Source organism: Camellia sinensis, chromosome 1, assembly GCF_055761805.1.
Source record: "Camellia sinensis isolate YWXY chromosome 1, ASM5576180v1, whole genome shotgun sequence".
Taxonomy (NCBI): Eukaryota; Viridiplantae; Streptophyta; class Magnoliopsida; order Ericales; family Theaceae; genus Camellia; species Camellia sinensis.
The window spans coordinates 7604411-7619234 of NC_138961.1; the positions used below are offsets into that span (position 1 = coordinate 7604411).

At 39.9% G+C, this 14824-nt stretch overlaps 1 protein-coding gene across 6 annotated transcripts; it reads left to right on the top strand.

Annotated features, from left to right (window-relative positions):
- Nucleotides 1-4153: 4153 nt before the first annotated feature.
- LOC114267223 (SWR1 complex subunit 2) lies at nt 4154-11047 on the top strand. 6 transcript variants are annotated; one of them, XR_014331142.1, is made up of 7 exons: nt 4154-4475; nt 4572-4675; nt 4802-9069; nt 9932-10000; nt 10078-10189; nt 10270-10525; nt 10630-11047. XR_014331142.1 is itself a non-coding variant. In XM_082871758.1 (7 exons), exons 3-6 carry the CDS (start codon nt 9001-9003, stop codon nt 10364-10366), a joined length of 279 nt encoding a protein of 92 aa, XP_082727884.1. In that variant the 5' UTR covers nt 4154-4475; nt 4572-4675; nt 4802-9000; the 3' UTR covers nt 10367-10525; nt 10630-11047. The 6 variants fall into 6 exon arrangements, 5 of the variants coding, with proteins under 5 accessions (XP_082727884.1, XP_082727892.1, XP_082727887.1 ...); XM_082871758.1 differs by having other exon boundaries at nt 10146-10189; XM_082871761.1 differs by having other exon boundaries at nt 4165-4475; nt 6899-9069; nt 10146-10189.
- The last annotated feature ends 3777 nt before the right edge of the window (nt 11048-14824 follow it).

A 14824-nucleotide genomic window follows, 5' to 3' on the forward strand; every position in this document is an offset into this window, starting at 1 on the left:
CCCGGATAAGGACGTAAACGACGATGATTTCTTCTAGGTTTCTGGGAATTTTGAAGACCAAGAAGCCCAAATCCCGGGCGACCGAATAAACTGGAATACAGGAGTCACCGATATAATTACCTCGGCTTAGTTTTCAGCTTTCTTTTACCTCGGTTTTCTGATGTTGAACCGTACTGACTGTTGTCTTTTTTACTTTCATGCAGATTTGAACTTTCTCAAGTCCCAGTACAGCTACCCCAACTTAAACACACTTCGCGCGCGCACTACGATATCCTGATCGGAGCTGGGCCAAGCTACTGAATTTTGAATGGACATACCAATATAGCAGCCGTAGGAAGACCAGGGTGACCGATTTCCTCCTTGAGCCTTCACCAGAGCCAGATCCATCCTTGCATCAAATCAACCTCATCTCACTAACTGTTGAACAAGAAATGGCAAAGAAGCGAGCCGTAAGAGCCCTTATAACCGAGACAAACCAGCCCGAGGTACCACAAGCCGGTCAGACACAGGAGACCGTAGTAGCCCTACCATCTCATCAGCCCTCGTCATCGCGCCCAAACAAGCGTGCTCGGGCTTCCACAACCGAGCCAAGCCTTGTTGATGAATAGGACACCATTCTTCCACAATCCACACCACCAAGCCCACAACCGGAGCGCTCTGACCGAGCTAGCTCCTCCAAGTGGGTGCCAAAGGTCACTTTCAAGAACCGCGCTATCACTTACTCCGATTCAGTGGTCGCGGAAAAAGATCATTTGCTGGCTTTTAACCTGGCCAAGAGCGTCTGCCTTCCAGCCGATATGGATCATCACGATCATCTTACCGAGCTGAAGGCCATTCGCTCGGCTATAAAGTCCATGGTGCTGGTAAGTTCTCTTTTTCGTTCTCCAAATTTCCCCATCTTTTATCTCGGTTTACCTCAAGATTTTTCTATCTTCTTATAGGCCTTACAGAAGAACCATGTCGCACATAAATGCGTACTGGAACTCCGAAAGACCACAAGACAGGCCATGGCAGAGGCCGATGCTAAAACGGCCGAGATAAAAGAATCTCAGCAAAAAATGGCCGAGCTGTAGGGCGAAGTAGCCCGACTCACTGGCCTAGTCATTTCGGCTGATGCTGATAAGCAAAAGGCTCTGGCCGTGACGAAAGATAAATATTTGCGCGAGCTAGCCAAGCTTGAGGGCAAGAAGAACGCTGAAATCACTGAGCTCAAGAAAAAAACGAAGGACGCGGAAGACTGTGGCCATAAGGAGGGCGAAGCCACCTATATCAAACAATGCGAAGCTGCCAAGGATATCTTCTTCAAGTATGGGTGGAAGGCTGCGGTAGCTCAGCTCGGTCAAGGTCCAGAGACCGAGGTCTTCCAAAACCCTCCCCCACATTACATACCTAGCTACATGGTGGAGTACGCCACAACTATCCAACAACAATTTTTTCAAGAAGGGAAAGAAGATGAACAAGAAGAAGAAGAAACAGAGCCCCAAAATGCCCCGGCCGTCGTCAATGATCCTGTTGTTCAGTTAGCTCGAGTGGAGCTACCGGTGAAAGACTTGACAACTGAGCTACCACTTGAAACCGGGCTCCGAGTTGAACTGGATGCGGATCTTGATGACCTATTTGTTTGACTTTGTATTTTCTTCTTTGTTTTGCTCTTTGGAAAGAAGTTGTAACCGGGCAGAGGCCCCTCCTTTTGTGCTTGATCTGAATCTTCAATGAAATCTTCTTTTGTGGCAACTGTTGTTTCGGTTTACTTTTATGCTTGCCTTTACTTTCCAAATGCAATCTGAATGTAGTGTAACATTTTCCAACCGAGATAAATATTTCGGTCTTAGCTTTGTAATCTATCTGGTCATACCTGCCAACCTCTTCAGCCTAGGTTTTTACCTCGGCTGAAGATTACAAAAAGTTGTATTCCAACCAACCACTCTTCAGCCTTGATCCTTATCTTGGCTGAGGAGTACTAAGTGTTGGTTTTTCCAGCCAACCACTCTTCAGCCTTGATCCTTATCTCGGCTGAGGAGTACTAAGTGTTGGTTTTTCCAGCCAACCTCTAAGTTGGTTATTCCTGCCAACCTAGAGTGATGTGTTTGGTTATTCCGACCAAACGTCCTGCAGCCTGGATCCTTATCCTGGGCTTAGGGGAAGTGTTGGTTTTTCCAGCCAACCTCTAAGTTGGTTATTCCTGCCAACCTAGAGTAAAGTGCTTGGTTATTCCAGCCAAACGTCCTGCAGCCTGGATCCTTATCCTGGGCTTAGGAGAGGTGTTGGTTTTTCCAGCCAACCTCTTCAGCACCGATCCTAATCTTAGCTGAAGATAGTGCAAAGTTGGTTATTTCGGCCAACTATGCTGTTAATGCCCCTAACTCACTAAAACAACTTTTACAGTAGAAAACATTTGTACTGAAAAGAAAACTACGTGTTTTATTGAGGAAAAGAAAAAATTACAAGTACTTTAAAGAAAAGCTAAAAATAAAATAGTTTGAGATTGGCAGTATTCCATGGCCTGGGAATGGCTTTCCTGTCTTTATCCTCTAAGTGGTATGCCCTTTTTCCTGCTAATCCAACCACTTTGTATGGTCCTTCCCAATTGGGCCCTAACTTGCCATCTCCGGGTACCAAGGTGTTTCCCATCACTTTGCGCAGTACCCAATCTCTAACCTTGAATTGCTTTGGATGTACTGACTTGTTATACTTCCTGGATAACTCTTGTTGGTATAAGGCAATGTGAACTAGTGCTCTTTCTCTTCTCTCTTCTGCGAGGTTGAGCTCCAATGCTATGGCTTCTCCATTTAAGTCTGAATCAAAATTTTCGCTTCTAATTGTGGGGAGGCCAACTTCCAGTGGGATTACTGCTTCCATGCCATAGGCTAAGGAGAATGGTGTTTCTCCAGTTGATCGCCGAGGTGTGGTACGGTAAGCCCATAAAACATGAGAAAGCTCCTCTGCCCACTTTCCTTTTGCTTTCTCTAACATTTTCTTAAATCCATCGAAGACGACCTTGTTTGATGCTTCCGCCTGGCCATTTGCTTGGGGGTATGCAGGTGTAGAGTTGTAGAACTCTATCTTGTACTCTTCACAAAAGCCTCTAAAAATTTTACTGTCGAACTGAGTGCCATTGTCTGATATTAGAGCTTTTGGTATGCCGAACCGAGTGATGATATTCTGCCACACGAACTTCTTGACATCTTTCTTCTTTATTGATGCTAGTGCTTCTGCCTCCACTCACTTTGTGAAGTAGTCTGTCGTTGCGAGGAAGAATTTCCTGTTGCCGGGTGCCGTTGGAAGTGGTCCTACTATATCCAAGACCCACATTGCGAAGGCCCATGGGCTAGTTAATGGTAGGAGCTCTCTGGCTGGTTGATGTATTTGGTGTGCGAACTTCTGACATTTCTCGCATTTCTTGACATACTTCTCTGAATCCGTTTCACTACAAGAAATTGCACTTTTGGCAACAACTTTTGGCGACGACGTCCATTTTTCATAGCCAAAAGTATATTTTTGGCGACACAGTGATGAATTTCGTTGGTAAAAGTAAACCTTTACCGACGCAATTTACTATCGTCGCTAAAAAAGCATAACATTCTTTAAGCGCCAAAATAATTTGTTGGCGCCAAAATTTCGAAAGTTTTAGCTACGAGGCTTATTTTTTACCAACACAATGAGCGTTGCTATTAGTGTGCTTACTTTTGGTGACGACAAGTTGACGTGGGCAAAGAGTTAAACATTTAGCGACGATAATACTATTCGTCGGTAAAAGTTTTACTAGTGATACAGGTGATTTATTAATTTGTGTTTTTATTTTAACTTTTGAAAGAGTTTTAAATATTCTAGTTATTGAATTGTAAAATCAAAGTGATCATTGAATTAGATCACAAAATGAACCTATTAAGGCCAAACATAATCTTAAGTTGAGATGGCTAATTTGAGTTAATTTAAAGTTTTTTAAAGAATGTGGTTAGATTATCAATTTCAATATGTTTGATTTTATTTTCAAATTCTTTTCATTGTGGTTTTATGTTTAGTTTTATTTTCATATACTAGTTTAATTTTTTTCCCTAAAAAACTATAAAAAAAAAATAAAAAAATTTAGGTGAAAAAATAAAAAATGTACTTATTATTTTTATATAATTTTATCTTTTAGGTCATGCCCTACAATAATTGATTTTTTACGAAACTACATCGACTACCTACAAGACACTGATAGTGGGTTCTAATCATAAGTAACATAGAAGAAACAGAGGGAGAAGAAAGACAGTGAATTGGTTGGAAGGGGAAAGGGTTTTCAAACTCTTGTTCTTCAAAGTTCTACTATCAATTGAATCGGTGGAGATTGAGAGGCAAACACGGTAGTCCCGAAGCCCTTTGGAGGTTTTTCAAAGCCATACGCTGTGTCGACCTACACAAAACAGAGAGAGGATCTTGCTGTGAGAGGCAAATGGTACACTCATCTTTTCGGCGGCAAGACTAATTTGACGGTAAGGCACTCATCTCATCTCTCTTCTCTTCCTTGTTCCTAAAACCCTTGTTTCGGCTCTCTCTCGCTCTCGCTCTCACTCTCGCATTCGGTGTAGTTAGCGGTGTGATTGGAGTGGCTGTGGGTAATTTCACTCTACCTAAAACCCTAATCCAACAAAGAAAGAGAAAAGAATTTGAAGAACAATCAAAAAATCTGAAGGTATTCCTCTCTCAATTGATTATTTTTGAAACACTCCCTCTCCTGAAACCCTATTTTATCTCTCTGAAATCGTCCCTCTTGTAAAATCCTCTTCTCTCTGATTTTTCCCCTCTTTTCTCTGTGTAGGGTTCTCTCAGAATTCTGATTCCAATCTTTCTTGGCTCTTACAGATTTGGTATTTTTACATTTGAAATGAGGCCTGCTAAAATTTTATTTTATTTTGTTTTTTTATATATTTCAGTTGACAAGTAATGAAATAATCGATGAATATTCTCAGGCATTGGGCTTTTTACATTGATTAGTGTAATATTTTGGAGCCATACTTTTGCTTGTAGGGTGTAAAAAATGTCATATTGTTTTGGCATTAGATTTATAGATCTAATTATGTTCTTTGAATTTTGATGATGTTTGTAAAAATGCATTAAATTGTTAGTAATTTAAACAAAAGTATTTTGGAACTATATTTTCATTGTGAAAACTCGTGATTGATTTAATTCATTGACGCCGTTGTTTGTTTTCGATGAAAATAGTAACAGAAACAAAAAACCAAAATTTGAAATTTTTTTCAGTCTTCGTCCTGTCATGATAATGCAATTATTTTGGTTGAATTAAGGCGAAAGCTATATTCTTGTATTACATTTTCGTTTCGTTACAAATGTATTGTCGTTAATTTTTTTCTTGTTGCTGTGAACTTGAATGAATTTGAATTCAATTCTAAATGGCGACACTGAATTTTGTTCTGTTTTATGATCTGTGTTGGTTGAGAAAAATTAAACATATCTGAAAAATGTTACACATCACTCTGATTGTGGATTTTTGAGCTTTCCCATTAGGTTGAAGTTTTGCTGTTTGATTACGTGTGTTCTCTTTTACTTGCTGTCATGGAATTCAATGTGACATCTGTACTTTGGGAATGGTAGTTGCTCTTGGTCGTTTTTAGCATGCAAATGGAGTTAAACTCTTTGTTCTTGATGCTCATTATCTCATATAATTTTTGGATTTCATTGGAACCTATCATATGGTATAAAACGTAGTTACAATTCCCGTAAAAGTATAAAACTTGGTTCCAAAATGGTATCTTTATGCCAGGTATAATTGTAGTGGTAGTAATTGTGAGAGGGGGTTGAAGGTTTCATATCTCGTTGACTGTTGTGGTTATCTTAGTGTTTGTAAATGATTATGAGTTGCCAAAGGTAGGGTGAGGTGGTTTACTTTGAAGAAGTGATATTGTAGTACTGAAGTTCATTTGTGGTGTTGGGTTAGGGTAGTGCCTAAATGGTGGTGGTAATGATGGCTATTGTTGTGGCAATACATTGTGGTTCTTGAGATGAAGGCATCAACAATGACCACTTTTGTCACATTGACCACTTTTCACTGTCTAATTTACTACAAAAATATTAGAAATTCTATATATATATATATATATTACTAAAACATTTATACGATATTGACATAAATTTTTAATATTGTTTTTGAATCACTAACATTACTCAATTTATTAGAATCATTTTTGCCTCTTTCCATAGAAAATTTATATGAGTGGTTTTATGTTGTAATTCGCGATCTTTTCTTGAATTTCTAAATTCTAGGGTATATTTGGTTTCTATTTTAGTCAACCAACACTTCACCCCTCAAGAAATCCAGTTTCTTTTTCATCAAAAATTGAGTGTATATATATATATATATATATGTATATTTATTTATCAGTATGTGTACTTTTTTGCATAATATGAAGTGTATTGAGTGAGAATTGTTTGAATTAGTGAGAGAAAAGTTGAAAGGTAAATTGGGAGTTTTAGGATAGCGAGTGTGATTTTATTTTATTTTTTAGTCGTGTGTAAAGCTTTATATATCTATGTATATATAAAGATATAATAAATTGTAATACAATGTAAGAGAATATTGATTCAGCAAAGAGGATCTATATATATATATTTATAAATCAAAACAAACAAATAACAAACGATTTTACTATTAAAAAAAAAAAAATTGGAAGGGGAAGCAACAAATTAGTTTTTATTTTGAGGCTTGTTTTCATTATGTTGCATTATTCTTGTTGAATGTTTGCTTTTGCGTTGTTTTTTTTTTTTTTTAATTTTGTCTATGAATATGTGTCTTGTTATTCACATCAAAAGAATCCAGACCTTATTTATCACACAAAAATGAACATTAGTGTTTTTATCATAATATTCAGATGTACTAAATTTCAAAAATGAATATTAGAGTCTTTTTGTGTTCCTATGAATTTTGATGGGTCTACGAGAAGCTTCAACAACTCAAGAGATGATTCTCTTCAAGAGACCATATCTCTAGGTCTTGGATTTCTTGTTTCAGATAGGGAACGAGGCCAGGGAGGTGGAAGTGTACTTCAAGTTGATGTGGTGAGTTTTTCGAGCAGAACTTTCAGATTCAAGTTGGGGATGGATCTAGAACCAAATTCTGGCATGATAAGTGGTGTGGGAAGCTATGCCTCAAGAGAGAATTCTCTGGTTTGTTCAGTTTTGCTCAATCTAAGGAAGGTTCTGTCAAGCATTACTTTGATTTAAAAGGAAATTCAGTAGAATGGGTGATACCGTTTAGAAGGGCTTTGTATGAGTGAGAGGAGTTGGATGCATCAAGATTGAGAATTCTTCTAGCAGCAGCCCCTTCCCTCAGACCTGGCTGTGCTGATGCACCTTGTTGGGCGGCGGCATCCTCAGGTGTGTATTCCACATCCTCTGTGTATAAATTCTGCTCTGATAGCTTTGGTTCCTCAGCTAGAGGTTGCAGGTTGGTGTGGGTGAAGTATATCCCACACAAAGTTCAATTCTTTGGATGGTTAGCTTGGAAGGACAAAGTAAAATCTCCTGAGTTTCTACAGAAAATTGGGGTCTTGAGTAGCAACTCAGATATTAAATGTACCTTTTGCAAATCTGAGCCTGAATCTACTCGCCATGTCCTTCTGTTGTGTCATTTCTCCTGGCATATCTGGGCTGCTATGCTAAAGTGGTGGGGATTTGTTGGGGCATTGCCGGATGCAGTGGAAAAGGTGCTTATTTGGTGGGATGGAGCCAAAGTTAGGAAATCAGAGAGAGCGTTATGGAAAAGTATTCCTCTAGCAGTGTTGTGGTCTATTTGGAAGCTCAGAAACGAGTGTAAATTCAAGCACTCAAATCCTAGCCTTGTTGAAGTCATTGAGTTGATCAAGATTAGAGTTGCTATATGGGCGAAGTCATCACATAATCTAGCCCAGTTTTCAGTTAATGATTTTATCTTTAACATGAATCAAATTAGATTTTGCATCAGTGGTCATGGACCTGTGTGACTGCTGCTGAGTAGTGGGTTTTTGGCTGCTGGGGTTGTTCTAGTTTGTTTGTTAGGGTTGTTCTGCTGTGGGTATATTCATTGTTGTCTTGCTCCAGCTTGGGATTGCCAAGGGTTTGTTCCAGCTTGCAGAGTGGAGGTTGCAAATAGATAGGCTGTTTGCTGTAGTGTCCTCCTGTGGTGTTGCTCAAGTAGTAAGGGGAGTTTTGTTCTCTGTATGCATTCTGAATTAAGGAAAGTGTTGCTGGGGCTTCTAAGTATTGCAGGGGTCTGTTGCTAACTGCTGGTATGCTGGGGCTACTTAGTGTGGCTCTGCTGATGGTTCTGCTGCTAAGTGATTTCTGCTGTCATGTTTGTTGGGCTGATTTGCTTGGGCTACCAATCTGTCTAGGCACTATGGACCTGAACTGCTTGAGGAGTGGGGCTTTTGATTCTATTCCTTGTTGTTTCCTGCTGCTAAGAGCAGAATGTCAGCTTCAGCATCTAATATTTTGTCTACTGATCACTGTATGAGGAGACAGTATGCTTGAATCTAGATCTGCTGCTATAGGATTGTGTCTAATATGCATCAATTGTATGAGGGGAGAGTAGTACTGTGGATTGCTGCTCGTCTGCTGATGGAAACAAGGGAGTAGATCTATTCTCTGCTGGTCTGTTGAGGTGTTTTGGTGCAAGGGATTTCTGTTGTCATGTTTGTTGGGCGGATTTGCTTGGGCTACCAATCTGTCTAGGCATTATGGACCTGAACTGATTAAGGAATGGGGCTTTTGATTCTATTCCTAGTTGTTTCCTACTGCTAAGAGCAAAATGTCAGCTTCAACATCTCACATTTTGTCTATTGATCACTGTATGAGGAGAGAGTATGCCTGAATCTGGATCTGCTGTTATAGGATTGTGTCTAATATGCATCAACTGTATGAGGGGAGAGTAGTACTCTGTTATGATTTTCTATCTAGAAGGATAATGGAAATTCTATTTGAGATATTGAAAGGTTTTGACACTATATTGATGCCATTGTTAGAATGAACAAATTGCTTGATGACGAGAATAAAGAGGATAAAACATTCTGGAATCAGGAGGCTCTCAAAGAGGTATTCACTACTCAGACTTTTAACATTGATGTTTCTCTTGTCCACATGTAGTTTCTTGATCAATATTTGTGCATCCATTCATTTTTTCACCTTAATGTGAAACACCAATAATGTTCCCAGAAAGTGAAATAGAGACAGAGTAATGAAGAGCATGATAAGTCCCCTATTAGAGTACTCTATCTAAAATTGGGTAGAAGTGGTCTTTGATGTTACAATTTGGTCATGCTCTTTTTGGTTTAAAAATTAATCTTTTCCATTTTAAAGTCTTCCTGGGAGAGGAAAAATCAACTTCAGGTCTTTTTTATGTCAAAAAACATAGAAATTGTTCAGTAAGTCATCATTTGGGACATTTTGGAGTCACATAGTTCCTATTTGTTAATTTGATCTAGTTATTTTTTCATTGTCACTCACTATGGTCTGTTGTTTGTTTTGTGCTCAAAACAAATAAACTCCTTGCCATTGCAAGTTATTGACATACAAGTTTTTCTTATTTATTGACCACATGCATCTATTTCTATTATCAATCTCTCCACAAAAAAAAAAAAGTGGGGAATGCTGCTTACTAACTACCTCTCCCAGACCCTAAGTAGGAGCCTTGTGCATTGAGTATGATCGTTTTTTTATTTATTTCAATTATCAAAATTGATGAAATTATGATAAGTATGTACCATTCTAAATTAAATATTTACTTTTTATTTCATTAGTATTATTTTTTATGGATAATGGGATTTGAACCTTGTCATCTACTCTATTGTAGCACCTAAGTTACCACCTAGTCCGAAGGACTAGTAGTTGCATTTATATGGTATGTTGTTCTCTTGTGTGTTTCTGGATTCAATTCATTCCTATGTTACTTTCTCAGGAAGAAAATGATGAAAATTACGAAGAAGGGGAGGTTGTGGATGTTTTTGATGGTGACTTTGATGATGATGTATGTATTTACGGTCTTGTTATTATCTGCATTTCTTAGACTTAAAATATGTCACTACCTCTTTCATACTACTGCAGTAATAGCTTCAATATCCATGACCACTTGAACGAACTTATTGTCCAATTACATGCTATACTGGAATCAGGAACCTGAACCAGATGAAGAAGTAGAAAATGAAGCAGATGACAGGTTTGACTTCCCCAAGATCATGGAAGTTTAGAGTTTTTAAATTAGTATGGTAACTTTTAAGATGTTGACTTCTGTTACAGAATGCGGACAAAGAAGATACTAATATTTCCTGGAAAGCAATTGCCAAAGAAGAAGACGAAAAAGAAGGTTCTTTCAAATCTTGGAAAGGCTCCCTAGGATGATGAAACTGCTGAGCAGTCTACTGTACCTGAACATCATGATGCACCCGATGACGTAGAAGTGGAGAGAATAGTTAGAAAATCTACAAGAACTTCAGTTATTGCTAGGCAAGCTGAAAGAGATGCAATACGTGCAGCTTTGCAAGCAACAATGAAGGTTAGTTGAGATTTGATTCTCGATGTGTTCTTCTGGAAACGAGAACACTGGGTAATGGACCTTTTCTGGCTGTGCTTTTTATTTTTATTTTTATTTTTTTATAGGGAAAATAACTTCATTGTTGTCTTCATTTTCTGGTTGATGCTTGCTGGGCGGCTGCTGCTGCAATGTTGCTGTGAGGCGGCTGCTATTAGATGTTGGTCTGCTGGATAAGGTTGTGGGTGATTTTCGTGCCGTTTTGCCTGTCTTTGTTCGGTTCATGTTTTCATTTTGTTATATTTTGTTTCTAATGTGGGTTCGCAATTTGGATGTATTTGGGTATTTTAGTGAGTTTACCCTTTTAGATTTTATACACTGCTTCTAAAAGCAGTATTGGTAGTGTTTTTTTGCTTGCACATCAACTTTAGGTGATTTCATATCAATGTTATTAGTTTATAATAGTAGTGCCTGAGGGATGCCTCTTGTAAATTTGTAAATCTTATAAAAATATATAAATTATTTTTAATTATTTTTGTTGGTAAATATGTTGCCAAAAGTTTATTTTTACCCACTCATATTGTGTTGCTAGAAGTGTATTTTTTGCCAATGCTAATTTGTCATTGCCAAAAGTAAACCTTTATCAACAAACAAATTGTTGGCAATTGGCAATATTTACCGACGTAAATGTGTTGCCAAAAGTTTACTTTTGCCCACTCATATTGTGTTGTTAAAAGTGTATTTTTTGTCAATGCTTATTTGTCGTTGCCAAAAGTGAAGCTTTATCGACAAACAAATCGTAGGCAAATGGCAACATTTACCGACGTAAATGTGTCGCCAAAAGTTTACTTTTGCCGACGCATATTTTGTTGCTAAAAGTATATTTTTTTCCCATGTAAATTTGTGTCGCGAAAAGTGCCACACAATCATCATATTTGAATGACTTTTACCGACGCAAGGTAAATAGCCAACGATGGATGAAGACTTTTATCGACGACTATGTTCGTCGTTAAAGGCATTACTTTTACCAACGCAATGATAATTTCGTCGGCAAAAACTTTTGCCGACTCACTTTTGCCTACGGGTTGCCAATGTAGCCTTGTGTGTCGGCAAAACTCTTTGCCGACGAATTTTTCCTTTTAGCAACATATTTTGTTGCGTTGTGAAAAATGCAATTTCTTGTAGTGTTTGTATGTATAGCCACTAATATCCTTGTGAAATTGCTCTGTAGGCCAATGATCTTCCCTCTTGGTGGCTTCCGCACACGCCTTCGTGAATCTCGAACAGGAATGCCTTAACCTTGCTTGGATGAACACACTTTAGGTAAGGTCCTGTGAATGATTTCTTGTACAAGGTCATTGATGGGGAGAGCCAAAATCACTGTGACTTGGCTCTGATCTTGTCAGCTTCTTTCTTCTCTTCAGGTAAGAGACCGTCTTTTAAGAATAGTATGATGGGATCCATCCATGAAGGGTCTAGTTCGGCACAACATACCTCTTCTACTTCGGGTTCTTCAATGCTTGGCCTTGGTAGGTAGTCAATTAGCAACGGATGAGGGATGGATGTATCTGTCATCGAAACGAAACCTGCTAGTTCGTCCGCTTTATTGTTTTCTTCCCTGCCGATCTGCTCTATCCGCACTACTTCAAATTTCTTGATCTCTTTTCTGACTAACTCTTGGTACTTAGACATCTTGTCATCCTTTGCCACATGCTCGCCTGAAATTTGGTTTACAACTAGTTGGGAGTCACTGTAACCCATTAGCTCGGTTGCCTTCATGTTGAATGATGATTTCAATCTTGCTAAAAGTGCTTCATACTCCACCTCGTTATTTGATGCTGGGAAGCCAAGGTTGACTACTTGTTCCACTACCAGGCCATCTAGTGAGATGAGGACTATGCCAAGTCCTGCACCATGCCTGTTGGATGCTCCATCCACGAAGAGTTTCCATATCTCTCTAGCGAACAACTTCCAGCAAGTGAAGGGATCGGATGATGCCTTGGGGTCATGAGTGTTTTCTTCAAAAGCCATGCTTTCTGTTTACCCCTCGCTATCTGACTGTACCAAGTCTTTACTTGTTGATGAATCTTTGCTTGGTGTAGCATGGTCTGCTTCTTCCTCCCTTTCTTTACTCCGGTCTGCCATGGGATGTGACTGGGTAACCTGTACCAGGGGTTGCACTATTCCGGCGACACTTTCCTTCCCTCTTTCGGTTATATCAGTCAAGTCAACTGGACAGCTGTGATGACTTCCTGGAGTGAACTCTACCACAAAGTCTGCCAAAGCTTGGGTTTTTATCGCGGTTCTGGGTTGAAACTTGATGTCAAACTGTCCCAACTCCACTGCCCACTTCAAGATTCGCCCAGAAAAGTTCGCCTTCTCAAACAAAGCTTTTAATGGGAAAGCTGTGAGGACGATTATAGTGTGGGCGTGAAAGTAATGCGATAACTTCCTTGAGGCCATCATCAAGGCTAAGGCCAGTTTTTTCAATGATAAGTACTTGGTTTCTGCGCCTAGCAGTGTCTTGTTGACATAAAAGATGGGCAGGTGTTGGATTCCTTCTGCTTGGACCAACACTGCGCTAATTGCGTGCTGTGAAACTGCCAGGTACAAAAAGAACTCTTCTCCAGGTATTGGGGTTACCAGCAATAGTGGAGAAGACATGTATTCTTTTAGGCTTTCTAGGGCACGGTCGCATTATTCGTCCCACTCAAACTTGGCCTTTAATGCTCGAAAAAATGGTCGACATCTGTCTGATGATCGACTTATGAACCGGTTGAGTGCAGCTGCCATGCCGGTGAGATGCTGCACTTCTTTTATTGAGTTGGGCCTCTCTAGGTCCTAAATTGCTTTGATCTGAGAGGGGTCTGTCTCTATGCCTCGGTTGGTCACCAGGAAGCCTAGGAATTTGCCTGATCCAACACCGAACGCACACTTGGACGTATTAAGGCGCAACTTGTGCTTCTTCAGGATCTGGAACATTTCACCTAGGTCCCTGACATGGTCGTTCTCATCCTTGCTTTTGACCACCATGTCGTCGATGTAAGCCACCATTGTCCTGCCTAACAATGGTTCAAACATCTTGGTGACCATTCGTTGGAATATTGCCCCTGCATTCTTTAGGCCAAAGGGCATGACCTTGTAACAATACAGTCCTCTTGGTGTTGTGAAGGATGTGACCTCCTGGTCTGGTTTGTACATAGCGATCTGATGGTAACCTCTGTACGCATCAAGAAAGCTAAGTCGATTGTGTTCTGCCGTTAGGTCTACCAGTTGGTCTATCCGTGGTAGGGGAAAGCTATCCTTTGGACATGCCTTGTTGACTGTTTTGAAGTCCACGCAGACACGCCATTTTCTATTCTTTTTAGGTACCACTACTGTATTGGATAACTACTTGGGATAGTGCACTTCTCTGATAGCTCCCACCTCCAGAAGGTTTCCCACTTCTTCCGCCACTATCTCGGCGTGATGGAGCGCTGATCTGCGAGTGCGCTGTATAATTGGTCTGGCAGTTGGGTGGACGTTCAATTGGTGACAGATGAAGCTTGGGTCAATGCCAGGCATGTCATATGGCGTCTAGGCAAACACTTCGATGTTAGAGGTCAAGAATTCTATGACTTCTAATCTTTCAGTGCTGGACATAGATGAGCCAAGCAAAAAGAACTTATCCGGGTTCTTTTCATCTATTCTTACCTGTACCAAGTCTTCTACTGCCTTCTGTTTAGCGGTTTTGCCCACATTCGCGAACAATTCATTACTCTCTAGTTCTTCCGCCATCTGTACAAACCCCTTGGCAACTCGACTGCCATTTACTGTGACGAAGCATTGCTTGGACATAATTTGGTCTCCGTAGACCTCTTCAATTACTCCGGCTTCGTTGGGGAACCGTAGTACTTGATGGTAGGTTGATGCTACAGATCGTATGGCATGGAGCCATGTCCTTCCCAAGATGATGTTGTAAGTGGAATGGACCTTCAATACCCAGAATTCCACTTGTTTCGTCATGCTTCCTGCTTTGACTGGAAGGATTATCTTGCGCACTGGCCACTCTGGCATTGAGTTGAATCCGATCAGGGGAAATGTCGCAGGTGCCAAGTCTTTGTCCTCCAGTTTCAGTTGTTTGAATGTTTCGTAATACATTATCTCACACGAGCTTCCTTGGTCAATCAAAATCCGCTTGACGTCAAAATCCTTGACTCGGAGAGTGACGACCAGTGCATTGTTGTGAGGGCAATATATCCTTGCCAAGTCTCTATCTGAAAAAGATATGACGTTTGTGGCCTCTGTTCTCCCTTTTTTGATAGTAGGTTGTGCACTTAGTAC